At 36.9% G+C, this 27575-nt stretch overlaps 2 protein-coding genes across 7 annotated transcripts; one reads left to right on the top strand and one right to left on the bottom strand.

The window, feature by feature from the left end:
* Window positions 1-560: 560 nt before the first annotated feature.
* On the bottom strand, window positions 561-25609 carry SGO2 (shugoshin 2). The gene is made up of 9 exons (XM_027678210.1): window positions 25601-25609; window positions 10618-10775; window positions 8815-8990; window positions 8341-8418; window positions 7560-7642; window positions 6945-7180; window positions 4469-6424; window positions 2672-2819; window positions 561-993 (listed from the first exon to the last, which is right to left on the bottom strand). The coding sequence occupies exons 2-9, from the start codon at window positions 10763-10765 to the stop codon at window positions 888-890; spliced, it is 2931 nt and encodes a 976-aa protein (XP_027534011.1). The 5' UTR covers window positions 10766-10775; window positions 25601-25609; the 3' UTR covers window positions 561-887.
* KCTD18 (potassium channel tetramerization domain containing 18) lies at window positions 12382-25605 on the top strand. Of its 6 annotated transcripts, none has more exons than XM_027678218.1 (7): window positions 12382-14316; window positions 18353-18550; window positions 19572-19783; window positions 20698-20891; window positions 21964-22058; window positions 22414-22516; window positions 23238-25605. In XM_027678218.1, exons 2-7 carry the CDS (start codon window positions 18394-18396, stop codon window positions 23770-23772), a joined length of 1296 nt encoding a protein of 431 aa, XP_027534019.1. In that variant the 5' UTR covers window positions 12382-14316; window positions 18353-18393; the 3' UTR covers window positions 23773-25605. The 6 variants fall into 6 exon arrangements, with proteins under 6 accessions (XP_027534019.1, XP_027534022.1, XP_027534021.1 ...); XM_027678221.1 differs by lacking the exon at window positions 12382-14316 and adding an exon at window positions 16988-17008; XM_027678220.1 differs by lacking the exon at window positions 12382-14316 and adding an exon at window positions 17515-17534.
* Window positions 25610-27575: the final 1966 nt, after the last annotated feature.

Genomic DNA, 27575 nt, shown 5'->3' with positions numbered 1-27575 from the left:
AAACAAGCTCTGGCTATCTTTGTTGCAAAATTAACCTGAACCTTACCCGTTGTAATCTGTAAAAGTTGTGTGGGCTGTGAGCTGCAGCCTGCAGCTGGCAGCATCTGCAAATGAGGTAATGACAGAAAACTGTTTGTCTGCTGACAGCTCATTATGGAATGCAGAATGTTATTCATGAGAATTCAGGGGGGAGGAGTACAGAACCCTGACAGCTGAATGGTAAGTGTGGTTGTATTAGTCATCACACCAGCACTCTCAGTTGGAAACTCAAGGTGTTGCTTTGTCTGGATCCTATTCCCTATTGAATTTCCATTGCAGTGATCTTCCTGGCTGCCTCTGGCGTGTACTCTGGACACTAGACTTCTCTCCACTATTCCTCAGTGAGACTTCCTTATTCAAATTTCAGTATGATTCTGTCAAATCCCAAAGTCAACTATCAAAAAAAAAAAGGGACTGTCTCCATCTATTTCAATAAATTTATCAAAATTTGGGATGCATGTGTCTGTTCCAAACAGTACTGAGAAATGGTTCTACTCAAAATAAATATGAAAAACTCACACTAAAATTCCCAAAGCTAGTTTATTTTTAATTTACGTAAAACATACACTTTTCTTACAATTTAAGAAGTGCTGCAAACACTTTGAAGAAATTATAAATTACTGACAAGAAATGCAAAACATGAGTGGAACCTAACATGTATATGCCTTCCTCAGTGAAGTATTCTGTGCCCCTTATACAGAGGCTCTTTTCCAGAAAATTTCACTTTGGAAGATCTTTACTAATCAAAGAACAATAAGCACTCTATATTGCTAAACATACATATACACACATAAACAATTGTACCCATTTTAGAAGTATTGTTCATAAAGGCAATTCTTTTGTCTTCTTCAAATAAATTTTGATTTACTTTTAAAACTTGTTTTATTTTTTACTTTACGGACTGGGGACCACAGAAATTGCGTATCTGTAAACTGATCCCCACGCCTTAATTTGCTGTAAAGAGAAGAAAAAAAAGACATTGTGTATGAATATCATCAAGCACCTATGTAACTATAATAATGTAATTATAATAACAATTCAAATTAAAATAACAACTCAAGTGGTAAATACTCTTAATGAAAGCTTGATACACTGAAGAAATTAAATTTATGGGAAATAATTATGTCTGAAATAGCAAGGAATAGATAACTACTGCTTTCCAAAATAATTCTAAAAATAGTAGTCTTTTTACGTGACCTCTGTCATATTAATGTGATATTCCTATAAGAAAAAATTCAAAACTTATTTAAACAAAAAGCTTAACAGCACCCATTCAGGACAGTATACTTGCAAATAAAATCTAAATCATCTAAAATCTTGAGTGACATCAACATTTTTTCTGTTATTAGTTACTGTCTCTCTCAGAAATACAGAGCCTTATCATTCTGGAGTAAAAGAGTGTCAATGTGTCAATATATAATATTATATATAATTAGCATTTTAGCATCTAAATCAATTAGTAAAGTAACAGTGTAACCCTAATCCCTTCCATTTATTTTACAAGTTATCTGGTATAAACACTTCTGAATTGCCAGTGGTAAAGTGAAGACACTTCCTACATTAGTTTTAGCTCCTCCTTGTCCATAGTCTCATTACTTCAAATTGTTTGCTTACTTACTTAAGTAAAAAATATTTTAGGGTGTATTAGAACAGTGTTCTAATTTTTTTTCAGTTTGCAGATTTGGTTTTTTCTCCTGTCACAGTATTGCCAGAAAAGACAGACATACTCTTTTTACACCTTTGTAATGAAGTAAATCACCATAACCCTTTCACTTTCAACACTGTTACAGGGAAGCCTTGGTACTATCTTTACCTCATGAATACACTTCCTACTAATATACACACAACACAGCATAACTGTTCCTAAAATAAATATTATACTTTCAAAAAATCCAAACCAAACCAAAAAAAAAAACACAACCAAGTTTGAGGCAAAAACTCTCAGAATATTTTTAGAAGTAATCAACTTAAAGGTCCGTTTAGATTTAGATCTAGATCTATTCATGTAAGTGCAAATATATTAGTTTTCTTAATGGAAGTTTGGCTTTAAAATCCTCTTTTAAATTTTAATATTTATTACGTCTTGCCTTTTAACAATCTCAAAAATCCCATGCCACTAAATTTGCTATGAACAATGAGAGGCAAATGAAGTATAAAATTAATATAGCTAACTAATATAACAAATTATCAAATTTATATATCTTAAATGATTTCTTATATTAGATACAGTTACTTAGAGGAAAACTACTGAATTATACAATATTAGTACATAAATTTTCTTTCCACTTGACAATATCACAAGGACATTATTATGGTATAAGTTTACCTTTATGTATAACATTTACAATTACCCACATCTAAAGGGGTTTATATAATGATAAACATTAAGATTCACTATTGTTCATTATTAATACAGACTATATTTTCAGATTTGAATACTGTTGTTGTCTTACTTTGGCACTTGGAAATCCTGCCACACAGGAGAAGTTTTATACCAACACTGAAGTATCTTTGCAAAAGAGATCTGTGATAGGTTATTAAATCCCCAAATAAACAGTTGAACTATCTTTACTGGGGACAGTTACACACTCAAAAGGCAAACAAAAGCCCCAATCTATTTGCCCCCACCTACCTGTGTAGACTGGGTTCTTTGTAGCAAACAGTGGGTCTTCCTCGTCTAGATGGTGCTGCTGAGTTTTCTTCTAAAGTTTCGGGGGATTTAGGTACCAAAGCGTGAGATTGTATACCAATATTTGTCAGATCTTGGAAAGCCTTTCTCCCTGTAAATACAGTAGCTTATATAACTCATTTTAAATATTTTCTGAATCATTAAGTAAACTTTCAATTAATAATTATTCTTCATAGGTATTTCCTAATTCAGGTACTTTGGTTACTGCTCCTACTAAAGACACTCAACACAAACTGGTACAAACAACCAAAGAAAATGCCACTACAGCACCTTTCAATAAATTTCGAGCTGTTTGAGGTCTGCCACGGGTCATGGGACATTTCAGGAAGCCACATGAGCACTGCAGTTTGCAGCTGGCTGCTTAAGACTCCCTAAGTTACTGCACTTACAAAAGTAAAACTGCACACAGCTCATGGCCTTGAATGCAGGGGGAGGGTATACATGCATAATCTGAAGAGTCAAATTGTACAAGAGTTCTCCAGTACAGAATTTGCCAGCTTTATGGCTGCTTTTTGGGCATATGTGCACAAAATGAACATAGCAATCTTTCAATTCAAGATAGGGATTTGGATGTAGGATGAAAAATTAACTAGGTTTTGAATTATGCTTAAATGGATGAAGATCAACTAATTAGCTTGCTTTTTATGTCAGCAGTCTTTGATACTGATACGGTTTACTAATTTTTCATTAAAGGTAAAAAATTTATGGGATCCACTTTCCAAAGAAGGAATTGAGAAGATACAACTACAAATTACAAAGACTGATACCTCACACAATTGTCAGTATTCCTACTCTGAGTTCACGTAAAATTGGAGATTTTTTTGGCCATTGTGTCTTAGCATTCAAATGAGGCAGCATTCAAATGAGGTAATATTTGCTTGATAGTTCAGAATCCAAACTCTTAATCTGAGCTAGGATACTTTCTGGGTGTTGGGATTTTCTCAGATACAATGAAGTAAACAGGAACTTGTTGAGAACAAGTATGTTTACAAAATAGACCCCTAATGCTACAAAACTGCAAAGCTACATTTGAAAGTATATATAAACTCTTGCATAGATGTGTTAGTCATATATTCCTTTAGCTCCTTTACAGTAATTTCACTTCTGATGGAAGAATCTACACCCATCTTCCAGAATACTGTTTGATTATTTTCTTAATTTATCATATTTTAAAAAAGAGGTTGTCATATCGAAGTTTGCTCGTGGACAGATTATAGAAAAAACCTACTCAACATACTTTTGTTAGATATGAGAATTCCTGTTGGATTGCACTGTTTCTAAAGAAACACAAATGAATTAAGAAGTCCAGCTATGTTCTCCATTTATAAAGGGAATAGTTAGTTCCCTCTTATTTCCCTTGTAGAAAGTCTCAAGCTACTAGATCTTTTCAATCCCCAGCTTTCTGAATTCCATGACATTCCTTGAAAATTGAATACATGCTCCAAACAAAATTGCTTCTCAAGAATATAGACTATTTACATCCACCCTACTATCATCTTGGGACTTACTGGAAAGTAACAAGGATATTAGTTACCACAATTAAAAAAAGATATTGAGACTGAGAGATTATATGGAATATGCATAATTTTAGTGATTTTCATTCTTACCTTTTCCAATGTTGTTTTATCCACTCTAATCAAGCAATTATTAGAACAGTATTAAGAGAAGACATGTAAAGACTATTTCAGGCACCATCTAATTCAAAAAAAGACCATTTTTTTTCCTAGCCCATACACTTACCATGACAAGGTGTCAGAGCATTTTTGTAACTCTCTTTAGAAATACGGTCCAGATTTTGCTCTGCTTTTTCAGCATTCAGTACTTCATTATGATCATTTTCCCCATGGATCTCAGTGTTTTTCAGTATGGAGAAGTTGATAGAAGCATTTTGGTTATCAAGAGCCGGGAGCTGCACATTGGAAAGACCTTCCTGGGAAAAGCTATCTACATTTAATGAAATATTCTTAGAACATTCAACTTGAATAATAGGCTTTAATTTACTCATAAAGGAACCTATTTCATGAGGGACTTCCTGATCATCCAAAATATTCTGCCTGCCCAGATCAATAGGCCTGAAATAACTTTTTTCTCGCCTGGTCTCAGTATTATCAGAACTAAATCTCTGTTTCTGCTTTACCTGATTACCAGAAGAATTACTAATGGGGAGGGGTTTAGTTGCCACTGCTGAGAAATCTGCTTTCTTTAACACGTTAGCATCATCATCAAGTTGTTCTTTAGCTTGTGGTGCATTCAGAGCTACACTATCCTGAGTAACTAAAGCTACTTGCGTTTGCTGAGTTTCTGTTACTTTATTTCCAGCCTCTGCAGGCAATGAATCCTTATTTTTTAATTCTTGATTTTTACAAGCTGAGAACAGCGTAAGGTTTCCCTTTGGTATTATGTATGTTTTCCGGCCAGCCTTTGCCAATGTACGTTTTAATCTGCCTGGTGAAAAATGGCTGCTCTTAGGGTCTACTTTCTGACTAATTTTATGAACGCTGTCATTTTCAGTTTCTCTACTTTGTCTGTAACTACTTTTTTTGTTGTCTTTTCTCTTTACAATATTTTTATGGTTTTGTTTTGTCTTGCTGTCACTTTGGTGTATCTCTGTTTGAGATTTTTTTGAAATATATTCTTCATCCTGGCCATTTTCCTCTCCACAGGATTTTGCTGTGTTTGCTTTGGAAGGGTTTTGAAAAGTTTTCCTATTTCTTGTTGGTCTGCTATCTTTCTCATCTGTATTTAGAAAGTCACCCTGTAAAGGAAACACCTTAGAAGCATTATCTTGGAATGGCAAATTTTCAGTACAATAAACTTCCGATGGGATCTTGTTAAGAGGTGAGTTTGAGTTTGCTTTTTGAATTTTGCTTTCCATGTCTCCAGACATTTCTGAGAAAGTTTCTTCATTTGTCTCCTGTTTTCTTGGACTTACTATGTTAACCCGGTATATCCTCCTCCTATCTTTAGCTTGACTTGTTTTACTCTGTTTCTCTGCAGAATCTCCTGTAGGTAGCTGTTCTGTCTGACTTTGGAATAGTTGAATTTCTGAGTCAGTAGTTTTTGAGGTTTCACTACTGTCAGCCTCAGTGTGCCTTTCTTCTGTACATAAATTTGAATCAACTTCAGTCTTGCTTTTGATTTTTTCTTTATCCTTCTTAGAATATTTTACTTTTCTGAAGTTCGCTAATATTTTGTCAGAATTGGCATTACTAATTTTATTTCGGTGCAATTTATAATTGTTTTTTGCTGTAACTGTGAGTAGTTCACCTGCATCACTGGCAGTCAACTCCATATCAGCATCATAAAGTGTTTCTTCAGGCTTCATCTTGTCAGTAAAAAGCAGCTTCTTAAAATCTGTCTTACTTTCACTGCTATATTTAAGAGGTGAGGGAATCATGTGAGACAAGTCACTTGAACCTTCCTGCAAATTTGTATCACTGGTGTTGCTGCCGCTGTTGATACCATGATGAGGTAGATTCAATGACCCACATTTTTTATCAAAATCCTTTATATTAAGTTTAGTTTTTGACTTATGGAGTACTGCATGTTTCTTTCTTTCCGTCACATTTCCACAGGATGGCAATGAACTACCATGATACTGTTTTGTAAGCTCCTCAGACTGTCCTAAGGATTGTGTATTTTTGACATGAGTCACAAGGGCACTATTGCAACTTAATTCTGTACATAGTTGATTTTCTGCAAAAAGAAAAAATTCAGCAGCTTAGTGAAAGAAAGAATAGAGTGTAGCTCCATAAAAATTACTCTCTATAAAATTACTGAGGGTTGAACCACAAGTAGGAAAAAATAAAAATTTTATTTTTTTTTAACTGAATACACACATTCTGTGATTGGTCCTCAAAAATTTAGTTAACTAGAGCTAATCTTGTATTTTACCAAAGTTGCACTTTTGAAATTGGACATAAATGGAAATATACTTTTCTATAACTACTTCAGTTATTATTTGGTTATCTTACAAAGGTTTTATTCTGTTCACATCGATTTTGTTACATTTCAGTTGTGTCATTTCAATGAACACTATTCCACAAGTGATTGTCAGGACACCTATATTTATGGGTGAGCATTCTATTTTTCATTAGTTTATTACAGTTCAGGAATCTTACTATACCTTCTGTATTGCACATCAAGTAGTAAATTATTAAATACTAATTCTCAGAGAGCCTGAAAAATAAATCACCTGTACAGAAATACATCATACCTTTAAAAAATTTATTCTTGTCAACAGCTGTTTCCACTGGATCTGTTTCAATTAACTTTTGATTATTTGTACCAGAAGGCAATGATGATGCAAACTTGAGTTGATCTGAATGCACTTCCTCTGACAAATTAGTGGTACACTTGTAGGAATTCGGTATTTCACCCAGAGAAGGGCTACCTTGCTGTTTTGCATTAGCTGTTCCAATTAAAGGAAGTCTCAGTGGCAATTCTACAGATCTGAAAAGAGGAAATTTTACTGTGAAGATTTTTATTACATTTTCTAACATAACATTCTATTGTTAAAATGTTTCCTTAATAATGTATAAAAGGAAAAAACGAGAACTCGAGTATGAAACCTGGTTCTATCTTGGGGCGAATGTATTTTTGATGATAAAGAATCCTGCTTTGTGCTAGTGAGATCACATGAAGCAAGCAGTGAATTATTCAAACACAGGTTTTGTCTACCATTCTCTCCCTAAATTCCAAGTTGTAAATAGGTAATGTCTGAATTAGACAGGAAATTGTTTCTCATTACCTCAAAAATACCTAGGACAGTATACAGATAATCTTTAAAAAGAAAATCCACAGACACTTAACCAATAATATAACCCCCTACCTCGCTGACTGACGTGCACTCTTGAACTGGTCATCAGTTGGGCTACTTGGATCAGCTGACAGAGGAAAGGAACTCTGCAGATTCTTTCAAAAGAAGAACAGTGGGGAAGTACAAATAGTTGAATGTTCTCTTATGTTTTAAGTATTGGAAATACTCAAAGGGGAAAAAAACCAAAAATGAATGGGGAAAAAAATAGAAGCACTGATGGAAGGCACATGATATTCAAACACAGGCAATAATTTGAAAGGGAAATATTTTGTAACAAAGTTCATCAAAATTCAAAATCTACTCGCATCCCAAAGCAACGTACAGATGTTTTCAGTGCAAACTGCATTACACATATAGAAGCACAGAGCAACACCAAACAACAGTTTAGAACAGAAAACACAGTATTTTCCTTTTTTTAAAATTAATTGTAATTTTTCCATGACACAAGGACTAACATGGACTATGTTTTCTGTTTAAATTTCCACATGTAGGATATCTATTGCAGCACTAAGCAAGGAAGGCAGGGAGCTTGCTCACCATATACTGAAGTACTAAGTTTGAGCTAACTGATATTTAACTTTTAGATACTTTGTAAACCAGATTAAATCCTAAATTTTCAGTGCAGCAAAATTTAATTTATTTCACTAGACCAGTGTTTCATCCCAAGTTTTAAAGAACTGGGATAAATGTTTTACAACACATATATATTTCAACATTGCACTCAATGTGATGCTTTGAAAATCTTATCATGCGAAATGAGTTTAATATGGTAATAGTTCAAAAATCATCTTACCTCAGAAGGACTGCTTATTTCTATTGCAGTTAAAAGGTGATCATTCAAAAATGCTTCTATTCCAATAAGAGTTTTATTCTGAATGCAAAAGAAAAAGTAATTTAAAAAATATATTTTTAAGTGGCTTCTGTCTTAAGAAGAGACAAAATGTAAAGGTGAATCTATGCTATAATTTTTTCTAGACTTAATTAGCACAAATTGATTTTAATACCACCTTAATACCTACAAATATAAAGGTGAAGCTGACACTAAATTGGCTATGGATAAACACACACACTGCTAGACAAAACAGTAAGAACAATAAAACCTATGAAAGAAAAATCAAACTTAAATACTACGCTTCAGATTATACATCTTCAGAAATGTGAGACATATATTTTAAATCACCATTTTAAGAAGTAACATTAAGTTTCCAAAAAAGATAAAAGGTTGGTTTATCTCATCTGAGTTTAAATTATATTATTTGCAGCATACCAAACCGTTTAGTTTTTGACGAAGCAAGATATTATGAAGCTGCAGTTTTTCTACTTCCTTCTGAAGACAAATCCTCTCATTCTTTAGCCTGCGAGAATTTTCTTTCTCGACACTTAAAGCCACGGCTAATGCTCTGTTATTTTGTTGTAAAGATACTTTCAACATAGATGAGTTATCTAAAGGAGACAAAAATGGTGTTATTTTCACCAGCTTCAATTCCAGGCCCTCTCTGTGTGAACTATCACTATGCAACAAATTTTTATCTGCAGGTTTTGATGCAACAACAGCAAACCCCGACACTTTCCAGGGCAAAACTGTTTCTGTGGCTGTCAGTCTGATTTCATGCACAGGTTCTGCTCAGCTGGATTTTTAAAAAGAAAGTTATTTTAAGGAGAAAGTATTTAAAAATTGATAGTTTCATGGGCATGAAAATGTTTAAAAATTTCTAAAAAAATTACACATTTTACAAATTATTGAAACATTCTGATAATGAATGTGAGTTTTGACAACACAAAAAGCTTTAAATTCAAAATATACTTTCCACTGTCCTAATGAAAACCTACCTACACATGTCTGTTACAGAATGTTTAAGAACTTAACTTTTTTTTCCAATGGCACTGCATATTACCAAAATGTCGGGAGCTTTTCCCTCACATTCACAGTAGGCACATAGTTAACCTGAACTCAAAGCAAAGTCTGACAATACTCTAAAAGAGCACAAAAAGGAGGGAGGCTAGTTTGAAAACTGCTTCTACTACAGCTCTTCATTGTCTTATGTTATCAGTTCCGTGATCTGTTATCCAAAATTTGCAAGGCCTTATTTCTTTGCCTTGGGAAACAGACAACAACAGTGGAAGCTTGTTATTCCAAACATTAGGCTTTGAAATTACTATTAATCTTACTGAATTATGAATTATTTGTATTACTGCAGTGTGGAGACTTCTAAAGGGCACTAGCATTACTCATCTATGTGGTTTATTTTTCACTGAAAATTAGTATTTTTACATAAAGCCACAGTAAGTTAAAATATATATACAAAAAGAACAAAAATATACAAATATATATAGAAACAACAAAAAAATCTTCCTGCACTGCTCATAGAAAGAGAAGCAGAAGTCAACATTCACTGAACATGCTACTCAAAACAGAGCTCTCAAATAACAGTGTTTCACTACATTTATAATGTCCCAATCTTTTGCAGAAAGGTTTCTGAGATGTTCCATAGCGGTATTTTTGTCTGAGCCAGAAACAAACCCCAACCATTTACCACGGCAGACCTATGTTTGAATATAATGTTGACTAACTGGGAAAACAAAGTTTCCCGCTGATTAAATGACAAGTGACTAGATCAGCAGATTAATATTTCCAGTTTTCTTGGATTCAGTAAGTTATATAAAATTATTCAATGAATATTTTTATATAAATCCCATTTTTGCAGATGGGAATACTAGGTGTTTTACTATGGCAACTATATATTAAAAGTTTATTGATTTCAGTCATTTTGATTCCTCGGTTTTTAGATGCCCCAAGCATGGCTGTGGACATGAGCGTTGTAAATGCACTTGATTATGCCCTTTACAAAAACACTAGCACACCATGGACCCAAAATACTCTGAGAACTATATAAATAAACAACTTACAATCACATTTTAACTTTCAGACTCTCCTAAAATTCTCAACATAAGTTAGTATTTTTAACAGGCAGCATTTCAGCAAATCATGTTAAATACAACTACTATTCCTTTTAAAGCCATACATTCTAAGTACAGTAGATGGCTTCAGTTTTATTTTAACAGTACTTACTCATCAATTTAGTTTTGATTTTAGAAGCTAAAGAAGCATTCCATTTTGCAGCTTGTAATGTTCCATCCCTCTTTTTCCTACGCCCTTTAACAGCATTCGAGGTGAACATGGCAGATGGTGATTTAGCAGTTGCTTCTTTATCCATCATCAAAATGAACCTGTACATTGTCAAGGGGAATAAATAAATCTTTCTCATTAGGTTTCATTATCTCTTACAAGGATATAAGGTCTGAAATTGAAAAAAATGCTTCAGTCTTTACCTTTGTTCAAATAATTAAAACAGATTAATGAATAAATCAACACATTGTAACATTAACACAGAGGTGAAATATTTTAACCTAAAATGATCCCACTTTTTTTTAGCTTGTGCATTCCCTCAAGTTAACTATCTAAGTTTGCATTTAAAAGATAAAACGCCTAAGGTTCTATCACTTCACAATACGACCAGACCAGCTTGTGCTTTGTCAGGACAAATTTTAAATTGACACAATTAAATAAACCGGATTATAAATGTTGTAAATTTAAGCAGAGAGAGAGAGAAAAAACGCCCGGCAAGCAGACGTAGGACAGGGGGCGGTGTCCCAGCCCAGCGCTCCGATGAAGCTCCAGCCGCCCTCACAGCCCCCTCAGCGCCCTCACAGCGCCCCCTCACGGCCCCCTCGCGGCCAAACGGCTGCCCGCGCGCCGGCGGCCGCGAGAGGCGGGGCCGTTGGGCCCGGCACGTGCGAGGGCGCGCGGGGCGGGCGCTGCGGGTCCAGGCTGGGGCCTGACGGGGCGTGCGGGACAACGCGCCCAGGGAGCCGCCAGCACTCGTGGTGTGCTGCGTGACTCAAAGGGAAGATGCACAGCCAGGCAGGAACGGCTGGATATAAACCCCTCCCATGTCGACAGCCTGGTTTACGCCACGGCCAACATCCATCTTTTTTGATGTTTGGTTGATAAAACAGGAAAGGCATTGTAGTTGTTTTGCTACATACATGCAGAATTACCTGTGTTAAAATAGTTCACATGTTCTTGTACTTAGAGATTCACAGAATATTTTGAGTTGGAAGGGACCCACGGGGATCATCAAGTCCAGCTCTTAATGAATGGCCCCCATGGAGATCAAACCTGTGATATTGACGTTATTTGAACCGTGCTCCAACCAATGGTCCACAACATTCCAAAAGAGGGAGATGCAGAAGTCAACCTTTAATCAACGGTTCCAGTTCTTTCATGACATCTCTGGGTGATTTAAAAAGGAGTGGGGCGTCTGTAACTTCACAACAATGTGTCTTTGCAAAACCATTTTAAATATTAACCATTAATAAAGCTAAAATTAAAAAAAATATTAATTGTATAAACACTTAGCATCAGTCTCAGTACACTGTGAGGAAGGAAGCAGGGAACTACAGGTATTCCACCTGGCTGTCAGAGATTTTTAGCAAGAGTTAGATATGTTTGGCTTTCAGTTCAAAGACTTCATTTAGGTTAAAAGGAGAAATCCATGTAATTCCTTCTCAATGGAAAGTTAAATTTCTTCTAGCTGATTTTGAGCTAGTAATTTGAGCTAATAATAGTAATCTATTACTATTGATTAATAGATGGAATGACAAACTGAATAGATAGGCATCAAGACAGTTACGAAGACAGAAGACTAATTTAAAACCCAATAGATTCTATCAATGCATGCTACCTGCATACTTACCAACTTGCAAGGGCAAGAGTCTGACAACAGAATTTGAGCAAGCTCACTTTTAATTTGGTTCAGGTAATACTAGAACTGTGAATTGCAAGGAAGTACTTTAGTCCAATAAATGCTTTTCCCCCGATATCTCTTCTGAGCCCAAAAGCCCTTGCTCTTGAACACTCTCTTCACATACATTCTCTTTCACTGGCTATGTGTGCCCAGTCCTATCATTCACGTGGACATTAATTCCTACATTTGATCCAGAAATCAGTAAATTTGGAGTAAAAGGAGTTAGTGGTTCATTTGAAGATTTACAGAAATGCAGAAGGTTGAAATAAAAAACAGCATCAGGTTCTGTAGTCGAGTAATCATCATGAAAACCCTACCTTTCCATGTGCTAACATTACAATATGCTATAAAGTAAGTCAAAGGAATTGCACATGAAGTATCAGTAGCATTATGTGAAAATGGATCTTTATGAACTTATTACCTTCATAATCTGCTGCAAAGAGCATCTGGAGAGTCTCTCTTTTCTACCTTTTTTTTGTTTATGATATATGGCACAGTTTCTCAATGTGGCCCTGTAGCTGCAAAACCCTATGCTTCTAGGCAAAACCCTTAAAATACAGATTTGATCCAGCACACATTATATATCTTTGGTACATTTTCCCTTACAAGGAAACTTGGAAGTGACTGTAGCCACTGTTAAAACTCTGGCCAAATAAAAGAGCAAATAACCTTACATAACTTTAAAAATAGAAAACCAATCAAATACAACTTACCTCCTTATCCTTTCCAGAAGGCAGGGTTTTCTTCCAGATCCAATAACGAGTTTGCATATCCTCCAGTTCCACAATGGTCTCAAGTCCTGAAGGGGCAATTGCCAATTTGCTTCCATTTAGTGTTTATGTTGCTACTGCGGGCAATAAATTTAAAACAAAATGTGAAGCATTGCATTTCCACTCATGGTCATAGTTTCCTTCATCCACTGAGGAACTTCTACACTATGCCCCTTCACATGTAAAAATCTCCAGTTAATTGCCAGCTGCTCAAAGTTGGGAAGACCTTAAACCACTGCCAAGTTTCACAGCCTATATATCTTAAATGTGTATTAAGAGCAGAATTCTGTGTTTCAGTCATCCATCAGGGATGCTATGAATGGTCTTTAAACTGAATAGAAATGAAAAGGAGTGAGGGAAAGACACACAAACCTGTTGTAAAAGCCCTAATCATGTGGGAATTGAATTTGTACCTTACTAGATACCTGCATATTCATGTCTGAGAAGAATCTTCATTGAGGAATTAATCCTGTAGGGTGTAGTAAAGTGTGAGCTATGACTAAAGCAATTCTGGTGGGTAGATTATGTAGAACGACTTCTCCCTCTGTGGATCCTCTGATGTCCAACAAGACCTGAGCTCATCCTGTACCTTTTCCTGAAATTATACAATTAAGAACTTATCTTTCTCTAATCACACCCTTTTTGCACAAGCTTAATGAAAAATCCATTTCTTAATGCCTCTTGCCCTCTGTCAAATTTGATTGCAATTAGTAAATTGAAACACAAATATACAGAGAATGAGTGTGTAAGCCTGGCTTCTTTGGGAAACTAGTGAAAACCAAAACAAAACCGTCCCGTGTTCATTTCCCAAAACAGCTCAAAAGGCAGTTTGCTTGTGCAGGTTGGTTTTGCTTCAGGCTTCAATGCCAAGTACATGCTGTACTAAGCTTGAATAGTCATGATAATTCACATGGTTAAATCTGAGGTCCAAAACCTATTGCATTGAGTGTATGTGTGTATATATATGTATTGAGTGAAACCGTGTACACTGTTCTGGTCTCACAACGCAGAAATACATGAAGGAACATTTTTTCAGACTTTTGAGGCAAAACCAAGCCAGCTTCAAGGCGGAAGGAAGCATAAAAAGCTCCAGCTTCATTAAGTGAATGTTTCAGAGTGAGAAAGACTGGAAGTTACACTTAAACTACATTGCAACATTTGATAAAAATGGCCATGTTTAAGTAGCAACTGGTATGTATGAACTATTCCCATTGAAAAAGGCAAAACACACATTATTATCCTTACTAAAGACACAGTTAAACTAGATACCATTACTCTAAAAAAATAATCTATTATACTTGTTTTCACTTGTTTTATAGTAAGTTCAACACCCATGAATTATCAGTCTGTATTGCATTCAGTAGCATGTTGTAAATTGTGCGCTTATTTAATTAATTAGATATTAAGCATCAAAGACCTGGCTTCTGGGTACATTCTTGCCCAAGGACTGTTCAAGGAGCATATGAGAGGCATGGTGCTTGGCATGCCATTTTATCTCTTTGCTGCAACAGTAGCATGTTTAGTTGCTAAGAAAAATTAAACATGTGAGGTGTTTAGTGTAGCTTTAACTGCCATTCTAATGCAAACTGGCGTTAAGATAAAAAGAAGTGAGTTTTAAGTAGAAGTGATCACTCAGAGTTACACAATTTCAAAGAGAATTTATTCTCTCCCTACGAGGACCAGATGCAATATGGTTTATATGGCTCTTTCCTTTAATGTTCTTCACTTGACTGAAGGGAAGTCTGAATTACAAGTTTGTGGACTCACATATTAACTGAAAACAGAGTAGCCTATGAATATTTAGGTATTCTCAAAAATCAAAATGTAAAAGCAACAGACCAGAATACAGCAAGCAACAGAGTTGGAACTATAGCTGCTCTGTGTTACAAACCCTTTGATTTCTCTGTGTTACAAACCCTTTGATTTGATCTTTTAGCAAGTGAACCCATGGCTGAAGTTCTAAATACCTTAAATATCTCCAAAAGGAAATTATGCCTTAAAAACTAGGATGATATAAGACAAAAATCAATAGGAATTGCAGATATAACTGAGTAAACTATTTAAATACAGTAAAGGCACATTTCTTATATGTGCAGTGTACAGTTAAGTAATTGAATTTTTACTGGACTTCAGGTAGCAACTAAAATATCTTGTTAATATTTGGGATTCAGTTATATCTTATTATCTAAGAAATATTATATATAATATATAAAAGTATTTTATATTTTATATTATATATTCTAAGCATATAATCAGCTCATATCTTCCAGAAAGTCTGCAGAAAACCAAAGTTTGGCCCTGTTAACTGTTGCACACAACTACTAATTATTTGGCAGTTGTATGCACAGTGATAAGTTCTTACTGTATGTTATGGCAAAAAGAAACTTTGTAAGCAAGTAAAGGAGAATTAAGTGGGAACTAGACATAAAGTTGTAAACTTTTTTTTTAAATACAGCTGCATCTTATGATGCATGATACATGAACTATTTTTCATGTATGGAAATTTGCATAATAAGGTTGACACAAAAGCATAACAAGAACCTATTTTCTTTACCTTTCCATTGTTTATGAGCACATTTTGATGACCACGCAACTCTATCTCAGATATAATCAACTCAACGGGACACTCTTTGAAAGCCTTTGTGAAACGACTGTATGAGAGTGAGGCACCTTGTCTACATTACAGAATCATAAAATCACAGAAACATCAGGGTTAGAAGAAACTTTCAAGATCACCTACCATCAATATAACACCACCATAATCACCGCTAAACCTTATCCCCAAGTGCCACATCCAGACACCTCTTGAACACTTCCAAAGGTGGTGACTGCACCACCTACCCGGGCTACTTATTCCAATGCCTAACCACTCTTTCAGTGAAATTTTGTTTTTCTAATATCTAATCTGAACCTCCTCTGCCTCAACTTAAGGCCATTTTCTCTTGTCCTTTCACTTGAGACATGGCAATGAAATAGCATTTATCTGTGCTATTTTAGTGCATAAGTAGTTCCCTCTGAAAAATGCATATAAATCTGAAGCAGAAAACAAAACAAAACAAAACCCAAAAAACCCAAAACCAACCAAAAAACAAACCAGAGAAAAAACATATTTTACATGTAAGCAACAAGAAAGCAAATTAAAAGTTCTGACGGCTGCATTTATATATAATAGGTAGAACTGAACAGACTGCTGCTGCCACACAGGCGAGTGAGCTGGTCTGTTCAGGGAGTCATGCCAAAGCAGGGCAGAAAACACCAATTGACCTGAGGCTACCATTTCCTGCCTTTCCCCCCTGCTTTAATAAAAGCAGACCTTTCCATCTTCAGACTGGGAGCACATACCAGCAGCACATCACCCTGGTGAAATCACCTGTCTTGGTGCTGCAACTTGGGATGTGCAGCTGCAGAAGAAACTGGGCTCCAGTTTGGTCCAAAGCCACTGCCCTGGTCTGGGCTGGCCAGAGGGACTCCATCACACTGTGAAGTAAAATGGGAGCATGGGGGGTAGGAGACAGCTCAAGTTGCTCTCAGATCGAGAGCAGCCCTGCCAAGAAGGACCTAGGTGTGCTGGTGGATGAGAGGCTGGACATGACTTAGCAATGTGCTCTGGCAGCCCAGAAAGCCAGCCGTGTCCTGGGTGGCATCTAAAGCAGCGTGGCCAGCAGGGCAAGGGAGAGGATTCTGCCCCTCTACTCTCCTCTGGTGAGATCCCACCTGGAGTGCTGCATCCAGGTCTGGGGTCCCCAGCACAAGAAGGACATGGATCTGCTGGAGTGAGTCCAGAGGAGGACCACCAAGTTGACTGGGGGGATGGAGCACCTCTCCTATGAGGAAAGGTTGAGAGAACTGGGATTGTTCAGCCTGAAAAGGAGAAGGCTTCAAGGTGACCTAATTGCAGCCTTCCAGTACCTGAAGGGGACTTACAGAAAAGATGGGGCAAGACTGTGTACAAGATCATGTAGTGACAGGAAAATGGGTAATGGGTTCAAGCTGAAAGAGAGTAGGTTTAGATGAGATATTAGGAAAAAAATTCTTTACTGTGAGGGCAGTGAGGTGCTGGAACAGGTTGCCCAGAGAGGCTTTGGATGCCCCATCATCCCAGGAGGTGTCCAAGGCCAGCCTGGACAGGGCTTTGAGCAACCTGGTCTAGTGGAAGGTGTCCCTGCCCACGGTAGAGAGGTTGGAACTAGATGATCTTCAAAGTCCCCTCCAACCCAGGCCATTCTATGATTCTATGATTATTGAGATTATAAAACCAGCAATTGAATCAAACCCACTCTGAGTAAACACGTACTTGTAAAAAAACCAAACCAAACCAAAAAACAACCAAAAAAACACGTTCTCGGAAGGGTTTGGGCCTTTCAGAGTAGCCGACTGTACGCAGGTCAGCCTCACCTCGGAGGGCGCAGGTGCCACAGCCGTACCGCAGGGAGTTCCTCCGGGCAGCGCCGGGGAGGCAGCGGCAGCCGAGCCCCAGGGCTCCCTGCACTCGGAGAACCCGCCGTACCCGCGGGCAAGGACCCTCGGGCGGCCAGCGGTGCGCCCGGAGATGGTGCCGGCGATGGCGCCGCAGGGGCACACGGGCTGCCCCCCTGCGCTCCCCGCTCGGCCCCAGCCCGGCCCTCCCCGGCGCCATTTTGCGGAGCCGAGGCCCGTGAGGCGGCCCTGGCGCGGGAGGCGGCGGCGCAGGTAACGCGGGATGGCGGCGGGACCCCTGCCCAGGCGGGGCTGAACCGCCCGGCCCGGCCCGGCCCGAGCCCGCAGGGACGGCGGGCGCGTCCCTTTACGGCGGAGCAGCGCCCCACGAAAGGGAGAGAGGGAGCGAGCGGCCCAGCTGGTGAAAACAGCTCTAATTAGAGATCGGATTTTAAAGAAGCCGCGTTGTTATTAGTAAAAAATTATTGCATTTGTAGTGCTGTGAACTATACTCGAAACGAGATTTCCCAGGATGTCCTTCCAGTGCTCTGCTCACACATTCTGACCACGTAAATCTGCTTGCCCATTTGTCTCAAAAGAGTAACCTTTGGGTTTCCTAGCAAAGTAAAATGCCATCACTTTTTATAGTAAAGGTGTGGAATATTTCGCTAGTTACACTAATACATCTCCAGAACTGTTTTCAAAGTGGTATCGTGTAAGGTGTAAGAGCTGACCTAATGCTTAGGTCTCATATGTGATATGTTCAGTCTGTAACTGGCATTAGATTTACTTCTGTTTGTATCTGTTTCAGGCTTGAATAGCTTGTAATGAACATCATCATTGGCAAATGCAATGGCAGAGGGCAAGGTTGAAGATGTCCAGAGTGTTCTACGACTTAATGTGCGAGGATGTTTATACACAGCCAGGCGTGAGTCTTTGTGCCGCTTTAAGGACTCAATGCTGGCTTCTATGTTTAGTGGACGCTTTCCTCTAAAAGTGGATGAATCAGGTAAATATATTGAAGATGTAAATACGTCATTCTGACCAGGGAGCTCTGTGGCAAATACATCCTTATCCTAGTCAAAACTGTGGCTTCAGAATGTACTTCTTCAGTATGAATATGAAAATAGATTAAATTGAAGTTGGCAGAGTATTTGGCATTTAACTTGGATCCTGTTTGTGAACCCCTATATTCTCCAGAGGCATCTCATTATCTCTGTTCATTACAGAAGGAGATTTGGGTCTAATCTTTGTTTCAGAACACTTCATTACCCAGTAAGGATTGCATTTTTCACCACCATGGCTTGATATGAAAGTTTGAATAAAACTATTCATGGGTCAAATTTCACACTTGTTTGTGACTTGGAAATCCTGCCAAAGTATGTCTGGTTTAAAGATACGATGGCTGAAGAATAGTAGTTCCTTGTTGTACACTTCGGACTACTCAAAATATCTGAAATGTTTGACATTTGTATGGGCAAGAGTTACCCACCATCCTTCACAGCCACAGTTTCCGTAGGGTCCTTGAGCCCGGCAGGCAAAGGAGAGAAAAAATACAGTAAAACTTGACCAATATTCAAGGAAGGTTTGACTAGATGTGTACTGGAGCTGATGCTACTTTTAAGTCTTTTAAATGGTCTAGGTCGAAAATTGAAAAGATCCCTGGAATAGTGAGTACAGATGTACCTGCAGTTAGAATTAGAAATGTGTCTAGAATTAGATTTTAACGTCTTAAGCAGCGTGCAGTAGAGATGAGGTGGTATGTTAACATTGTTCTATGCAGATTAGTGATCTCACTGAAATTCCAAAGAAATGTTTTCTGCACTAAGAATTTTATCTTCAAATAACAAATATTCCAGGGAAACAAAATATAATTTTAAAAGGACAGAGACAGTATACTTACTCCTCCTAAGTAAAACTAGCACAGAAGTTTTATACAAGAGGCTTTACTTGATGGTTTGGTAGAAAGTGACAAGTTTGTCTTCACTTGCTGGATGCAGTATTCTAAATAATTTTATTTATCTTTTCAGGAGCATGTCTAATTGATCGAGATGGAAGCCTGTTTAAGTATCTTCTGGATTATCTTCATGGAGAAGTTCGGATTCCTGGAGATGAACAAATTCGAATTGCACTGCAGGAAGAAGCAGATTATTTTGGAATCCCTTATCCATACAGCCTGTCTGACCATTTGGCCAATGAAATGGAGACATATTCTTCAAGGTCAAATATAGAGCTTAAAAAGGTCTTAACAGTTCTTATATTTTTTAAGTTGTACTCTCTAATCTGCATCATTCATTAGCAACAGATACTAAAACTGTAGTATGTGCAAGTTAGTGCTTCTTAATCACCACACTGAATCATGAGTAAATTCAGAATTTTAGCTTAAGAAATCCTGGATTTGATAATGCAGTCAGAGTAGTTAAGGACATCAGCTTTTCCCATCATTGCAATACAGGAACAGTTTAAATTTGACTCTTGTTTTACATGCAAGTCTGCTGTAAAACTTGCATAGTGGGAATGACATTGTTTAGTTCCCTATTTGGTTTCAAATTTTACTTGAGGTTAGATTTGATCCCTTCAAGAGGTTTTTTTTTTTTAGTTTCATAAATGCATCCTAAAACTAAAGGGACAAAATGTACTTTGACATTTTCTTAGAACAAGGAAGGAGAAAAGGAAAATTACTATACTATTTAAAATCCTAGGGTTTGTCTATTTTAGAGTAAAACTTAAAAGCTAATTCTAATTAATGGATTGGAAATTAATTTATATTACCAAGTCTGTCTGTGTTAGTCCTGACAGTTATCAACATTCTCTTAATAAGCTATTGTTCCATGTATTTCACATTCTTCCTTACTCATTTCCTTTTGAAAAGCATAAAACATTTCCAGGCCTTTCAGTTTCTCTTCATATTAAGGAGCTGCCATGCCTTTAAGTATTTCTGTTGCCTTTCTATAAACATCTCTTAGCTTCACAACAATCTCTGTTAACATCAGATAAGAAATACTGTAGCCAGCATTCTAGAAAAACTACATCCTTGATTTACTTAAAAGAGCTCACTAGTCCACTTAAGAAAATTTAAATGTGAAAGTTTATTCATAATATAAAGATATTATATTTTTATTAGTATTCTGTATTTTTGTTTTATGTTTCTTCTAGGCTTTGTTAGATTTCTGTGATTCTTATGATTTAGTTTGCACCAAGCCTACAGTGTGGGTCCTGCACTATCTCAACTCATCTGGAGCAAGCTGTGAAAGTACAATTATTGGTGTGTATGCCACAAGAGCTGATGGGACTGATGCCATTAATAAGGCGCTAGGAACGAAAATTCATAGTAAAAGCATGTACAAAAGGTAAGGTGACTGTCAAACACATGAAAGCACTATGAAATGAGAATAAATACTCACATATTATAATTATGCCTAATATTATCATATGTACCAGAACACAGCATTATTGTATTATAAATCCGTGGAAGGAATCAGATTCTTTCCAGCTCCAAAACCAGCTGGCTAATACAAATGGTAACATTAAACAATCAAACAAAATAAAAACTAAGCACGGAGTACAAGAATTCGAGAGTCCACACAAGGTGGTTGGCATGTAGTTACTGTAAGTTTTCATTGTGTTTGTTATTTTTAAAATGTCTCAACAATTTAAAATTACTTTCTAATATTTACACTAAATACAGTGAATGAATCCCCATCCAGAAAAACTTCCAGAAATATTTGCAATGTTAGTTATGATCCATGCAATTGTATTTTGCAGTCTTCTAAGACAGCTGAACACCAAGAACTAAGGATGGTTTTAATTCTATAAAGAACATGTTCATCTCTACTATACCATTAATGTATTTTTATGGCAGTATTTTGAAGTTATTGGTAGACCTGTACTTATGACTGGAAGCAAATTGTCTTTCTCTTAGTCCTACAGTACAGTGTCAGAAGTGCACTTCACTGTGTATCTTTTGATTAAGAGAGAGCTTTTGATGTTTCATAATCATTATAATTAAGATGCATATTTTCCTAAATTTAGGCTGGGAATATTAATATTTATTCCAAGAGTATTTTGGAAACATAGTATATCAGGTATCTGTCCTCCTACTGTATTTTCCCTTTTAATAAATGATTGAGATCTAGAAGAATAGATTTTACACCATTAATTCTGTAATTATTATTTTATGAACATCTGTTCTTTCATGAAATATCCATTTTTAGCAACAGGTATTCACAGGAAGATAAGAACCTCTCATTCAAATGAAAACGAAATTCAAGTAACATTTTCCTTTCTACTTCATAAACATTTACTGCTAAGTCCTTACAGTTAGGATTTGGTAAAAAGAACGATATATTTCACCAGTGTTACATTTTTAAGGACTTAGTTAAATTTATCACATAACCATTACCTTTAAAACAATATTTCTAGAGAAGCTGGAAATAATGTCCAGTACATCTGGAGCTATTACTCAGTTGCTGAACTGAAAAAGATGATGGATGCTTTCGATGCCTGGGAAGGGAGAGGTAGAGTATTAATTTTTTATTCCAGTAGTACTACTTTTTAACAGAAAAATAAGAAAAATATTTGCTAATTAACTATCATAAAAACTCTTCATAAACTTTGACTTGTAATGTAAAATATTCCATAGTAGTGGCTGTTTGGGGGGTGGGGGGCAGAAGTCTGAAGGGATTTTCCAAGGAGGGGACATGAGCTGACATGAATGAAGGAGCGTGCTGGCTGTAAACAATGTTCATGGCAGCAGCTTCAAAGCTGAATTTCTGCTGCATAAAACACACGTATTCCCTTGGTCAGATGTCTACACACGTGATGTTGGCTGTGTTTCTCAGCTCATCAATACAATGTTGCTTATAAATGCAGGTGTCAGCTACTGGAGAGTGCCCCAGGAGCTGATTGAATGTTGGACTCTTGAAGAACGCCCTCTGAAAGGCAGTTTGCATCATATGCCACCAGTTTATAAAAGGTATGCTGATTTACACAGATGGCTTTAAATTAAGCACAAATACAGTGCAATCCTTTTTTTTGCCTCTGTAATTTCAGGTTCCTTAAATAGCTACGCATGTTGAGTTTTCTCTGTTTTTCTATTTACATTTTTATAAAATGTCTTATAATCAGAGAGCTTGATTGAAGAACTGAACTTGCTAGAAACAAATTACCTTTATTTTAGAGGTCTCAGCAGCCTGGCAAGGAGTAATTTCAAAAAGTAGAGAGCAGTGTTAGTTAAATGGACTGCTAAAACAGAAATTTATCAGCAAACTTTAAAAGGTTATCTGATTTTCAAGTATGTGAGATGCCTTCTTTTTAGAGGGAATTTCTAGAATTTCTTCTCTACAGTTTAATGGTGATACTTTTGACTACACCTCCATTCTCAACACATTAACTTAAAGCAGCCTTTTGCAGGTGCTGTTACACAGTTACCTGAGCCACCCTACAGCCACTTCACTGCTACAGTTTTTAATGTCATCTTACAGAGGTAGAAGAGACTGGTTGTTGTGTTCATAGAAAGGCAAGCCTGATTGTAGGATGAACTGTTGGGAACCATAAATGATATTGTAACAAGCAAAAGTTAAAATAACTTCCTATTTGTGGATGGCTGTTACATATTGTCTGTTTTGTAATAATTTTATAAAAAGAATAACTTAAATATGTAGTTCATTTATTTAATAAAGTTCCTTATATTACAGACGACTAATCGACTATACTGAACAGGAAGACTGTTTGCCATCTAAAGTGGGTCCCAAGCCAATCAGGTTCTCAGGTCCCTCAACAAGTACCCACATCAAAGTCAAGAATTCAGCTTCACTAAAGGTAGCTGCTTGCAGGACTTCACGTTCTGCAGCAACTCTTAAACGACCCAACAGTGAAAGGTTGACACTGCACGGAGAAGCTTCTGAAACCACATCCACAACACGCTCATTGGTGCCCAGCAATTCCCAGGCGCCCTGTGGAAGGCAGAGTGCTGGCAATGGGACACCAAGCCAAATGACATTCAAGGTTGCAGGGACTAAGAAGCCTGTAAACAACCGTGTAGTGAAGCTGAAACGAACTCCACTTTTTCTTGTGACACCATCTCAGCCACCTCCTTCTGTATCCAGTAAAACAAGTGAACAGGACAGTGCTGCTGGTGAAATTCCTACTACTTCTGTGGCACTGAACAAGAAAGAACCAGCTGTATTAGCAGAAAGTATTACACTTAAGAATGATAAAGTGGATGGATAATGTTTGACTCAGCCTGATAGACCAGACAGCTTTGCATCATCTGGTCAAAGAAGAGATCATCATCTTGTGTGGTCATTTATCAAAGATTAGGTGTAAAATGGTGATGAAATTCATGAAAAGCATAGGAAGAAATTGTTTTAAGTGAGCATTGAAGTGTGTTTTCTGCTTTATTTCTAAATATTTTTTACATGTTGGGAAGGGAGGAAGAAAAATGGATTAAAAAAACAAACAAACAAACATGGAGCATGTGCAGTTTAATGTTCCAGTATCTCACATTCTGTTGAGCTATACTTTAAAGGGAGTACTTGCACAGCATAAAAGAAGACCTCTTTATCAACTTTAACTATTGTTAAAAATAACTAGAGTTAACCTTAATTTGTACCTTTAAAGTGGGGGAAAATAGATAAAAACAAGTAGCTTTTCTCAGATACAAGTTTGCCACAAGTGTGCAACATAACATGTGCAACATTTGCAACATACTGTGAAGACTCCAGAAGTTCAATGCACTTCTTGGTACTTCTGGTGAGAGTAAATCACCCTTTTTTGTTATTAACAGCAATGAAAGGGACCACCTTTGCTTGTACTCAGTGAGGAAATTCAGAAATACAGGAAAGGAAGAAGTGTGCCTTGGGAGTAACAAGGCCATTTTTTTCCCAGAGACACACATGCACCAATTTGGTACCAGGGTGTGATCTGCCACTGGGGGAGGCAGCTGCAGCCTTGGTGTGTTGTGTCACACCACTGTGGGGTGGGTTTTCTGAAGCTGCAGGAACCTCACAGGTCTGACTTACAGTGGCCTTCCCATGTCCTTCTGCAGGTCCTTTCAAATTAGGAGGGGACAAACTCAGCTTCTGTGCAGCAAAGCACAGAAATAGAGGTTGGAGGTGCCCTGAGTTTTGCAGCCCCCCTTCCCCCCCCAGGAGGCTAGAGGAGACATTCTTGTACCAGGGCAAACGCTGAGGAATGATGCTGAAATGAAGAGCTGCTGTATGCTTCTATCAGGAGAGGAAAGGTGAATTTGGATCACTGATTTTAAAGAGCTCTTTTGGTGGTTTAAACCAGTGGACAAAACCTGGCTTTGTTTTGTACCCTTGCTTACAGTTGGGTGCTGGGGTTTTTTGCTGGTTTTACGAGTGCTTTTGCTCTTCCAGCGCAGTAAATACAGCTGTCTCTAAACATTGAGAGCATTGCCAAAATGCAACGTTCTTAACATTCCTGAGACTATTAGAATTACAGAAGAATTCTTTAAATGTTTTATTTTCTAGATCATTTAGAAGCCATCATATTTTCAGGCTCTTCTCCTAACCAGAAGGAATTGACACATCATCTGCACAAATAAAAACCCACATTTTTTCATGTACTAACATGTTTTTAAGGAGACATTTTGCCATGAACAGTAGCCATTGTAAAAGTGTGCAGTACTGTTATTCTCCGCTGTTGGTATGTATATGAAAGACCAGCTGACCTTTAGAATCTTCAAGCTAGAGGTTTTTCTTAATAAACCTAAAGATCACAATACTGAGGCTCTTCCTAACTCAACAAAAGAAGTTTCACTGAACAAAGGAAAGATAAAAAATTATGGAAATATATAACATAATGTAAACTACTATTCTTTGAACATGCAATTCATCATTGAGACTAAGTCTGTGAAATTTGTTTTTCCTAATAATCTGGTTGAAAGGCAGTTTTTAATACTTATCTTCTGTGTGACTTTTTATTCAATAGCTGAGCACTTTACCATACACTTTTAAATCTTTTGACAAAGCTTCCTAAAGCTTATTTCTTTCCTCTTCAACTTTTGACAAATTTAGAAAGCTTCTATAAACACAGAATCACAGAATATCCTTCAGGTTAAAGAAGACTCTTGAGATCACTGAATCCAACTGTTACTAAAGCTCACAAAAAGTACAGAATTTTGCATGCATACAAGAAAAAAGCTTTGAGAATAATCCTACAGGACTTTCTGAGTTTGCACTACCTCAGTGTTTATTTAATTCTTCTAGTAGCACAGTATATTTGGAGCAACATTCATGTCATTTGCATTACAGTGGCTTTAATGAGTCTTCTCTTTGTCCTGGACATACTAGCTTGTGGTTAGAAGAATAAAAAACAACCAAAAAAGAACTCCCTTGAATTTCAATAGATAAAAGAGGAAAGTGGTTCTGGTGGAGGAGTAAAGAAAGATCAATTATTTTTTGAAGGACTTGATTTTATTTATTTATTTTTAATTGGACATGGCCTTTTAACTTAACTGAGTAAGCACTTCCAACATGTTTTTTATATCACAGAATCTTGTTAAACATTTCTTTTAACTGATGGACTGGTATTTAACAGTTTTATGACAGATGAATAGCATTAACCTTCATGTTGACTTTCACCATAATAGCTTTGCCCTTATCTACCCAAAGCCTTTTAAAATGTGTAAATAAAATTTCATCTTCTCTGGGAGGCCAATAGTTGAAAACAAATTAAATTTACCAGTCAAAGGATGAGTGATCCTGTAACCTGGCTAACAGAATGTTTTTGGAGGCCTTGGGACAAAGAGCAGAAATTCTGCAAGTCTGAGTTTGCTACAGGTTGAAATTTCCTCAAAACTGTATAGTCCCAAGTTTCTTGAAAGTCTGCCAACTGCAGACTTTCATTAATATTTCACTTAACATTTCACTTGTCTAACTCAAGTAAAGAAGTGATACTGCATCTGCACTGATAAACTGTGACACACTGAGTGTACAGACTGGATAGTTTAACTGGGGAAACTGCTAAAGGTCACCTACAGTTTTATAGCTGGGACTAGATGTGTTGTCAAGTGGTCTGACAATGGTTTACTATGAATCTTTCTAAAATTCATTATAGCAGAGATCATGTTCAGAAAAGACTATGTTCAGAAGGTGACTCCAGTAATCTAGGATCTGATATCTGCACTGCAAAGGCTGACATAGGGTATCTCCAGTAGAGTCTGATGCAATAAATTTTTTCTTACAAATGCTGTCAATTTTCCAGTTGTTTAGTTCTTACTTTCATGCTACAGTCTTTCCAAACCATCGGTGATATGGCATCATATGGGTTAAGGAGACAAGAAAATCATGATTCCAAGTTAGATTTCTGTAATATTACTCCTCTGTGATTACACATGCAGAGGGCCAATTATCACCAAGATTTGATTCAAATAGATGTAATTCTACCTGTATACTTCGGAGTATGGAGAACTCATTTGTACTTGATACAAGCATTATTTCATGTGATAGGCATATGTTGTCACTGATCCTCAGGGAGAGTTTTCATCAGGTTTGTTTTTAGCTGAAGAGTCATGGAAATAGTAAAGCTAACTAATTTTTCTTTCAGAATGTTCCAGTTATTTCTGTACTAGCTCTTTCAGAGCAGAAACACACGCTTTTAAACTGGATTACATTAAATTGCTTAGATAATAAACATTATGTAGTTCAAATTTTACTGTGTCTAATAAAGAAATCCTACCATTACCCAGGAATAAGCAGATTTGATCTACTTATTTCCTTCCAGTCCATGAAGGACAGATTCTCACACAATTAAAATCAGGAGGCCAGTTATGCTATCAAAAACTTGGGAGAGAAGCTGTCTGTCCCTTAGCTGCAGTTATAGAATCAAAATGTGGTTAGAAGTAAAATTTTGTATAAAAGCCCCACAAAAAACTAGATTCATTTTGGGCAGCAGCTGTTAATAAGAGCTGTTAAGCAGTAGAAACAGGTAAAGCTGATGTTACAGAACTTTGCTGCTTTCTGAGCTTTTTGGGTGTATCTTCTTAAATAATTATCTTCTTGCCAAAA

The sequence above is a fragment of the Neopelma chrysocephalum genome, unplaced genomic scaffold (genome assembly GCF_003984885.1).
Source record: "Neopelma chrysocephalum unplaced genomic scaffold, ASM398488v2 Primary Assembly neopelma1_44, whole genome shotgun sequence".
Taxonomy (NCBI): Eukaryota; Metazoa; Chordata; class Aves; order Passeriformes; family Pipridae; genus Neopelma; species Neopelma chrysocephalum.
The sequence above is the reverse complement of the archived record's forward strand: the minus strand, read 5'-3'. Positions and strand labels throughout refer to the sequence as shown.

Excerpts from the sequence above, each read along its gene's own strand:
- KCTD18 (XM_027678218.1), top strand. The coding sequence starts at position 18,394 with ATGGCAGAGGGCAAGGTTGAAGATGTCCAGAGTGTTCTACGACTTAAT. Across the intron at positions 19,784-20,697 it reads CAAATATAGAGCTTAAAAAG|GCTTTGTTAGATTTCTGTGA; the intron begins GTCTTAACAGTT and ends TGTTTCTTCTAG. Across the intron at positions 22,517-23,237 it reads ATGCCACCAGTTTATAAAAG|ACGACTAATCGACTATACTG; the intron begins GTATGCTGATTT and ends CTTATATTACAG.
- SGO2 (XM_027678210.1), bottom strand. The coding sequence starts at position 10,765 with ATGATGGATAAAGAAGCAACTGCTAAATCACCATCTGCCATGTTCACC. Across the intron at positions 6,425-6,944 it reads CAAGAATAAATTTTTTAAAG|AAAATCAACTATGTACAGAA; the intron begins GTATGATGTATT and ends TTCTTTTTGCAG. Across the intron at positions 2,820-4,468 it reads TGCTCTGACACCTTGTCATG|GGAGAAAGGCTTTCCAAGAT; the intron begins GTAAGTGTATGG and ends CTGTATTTACAG.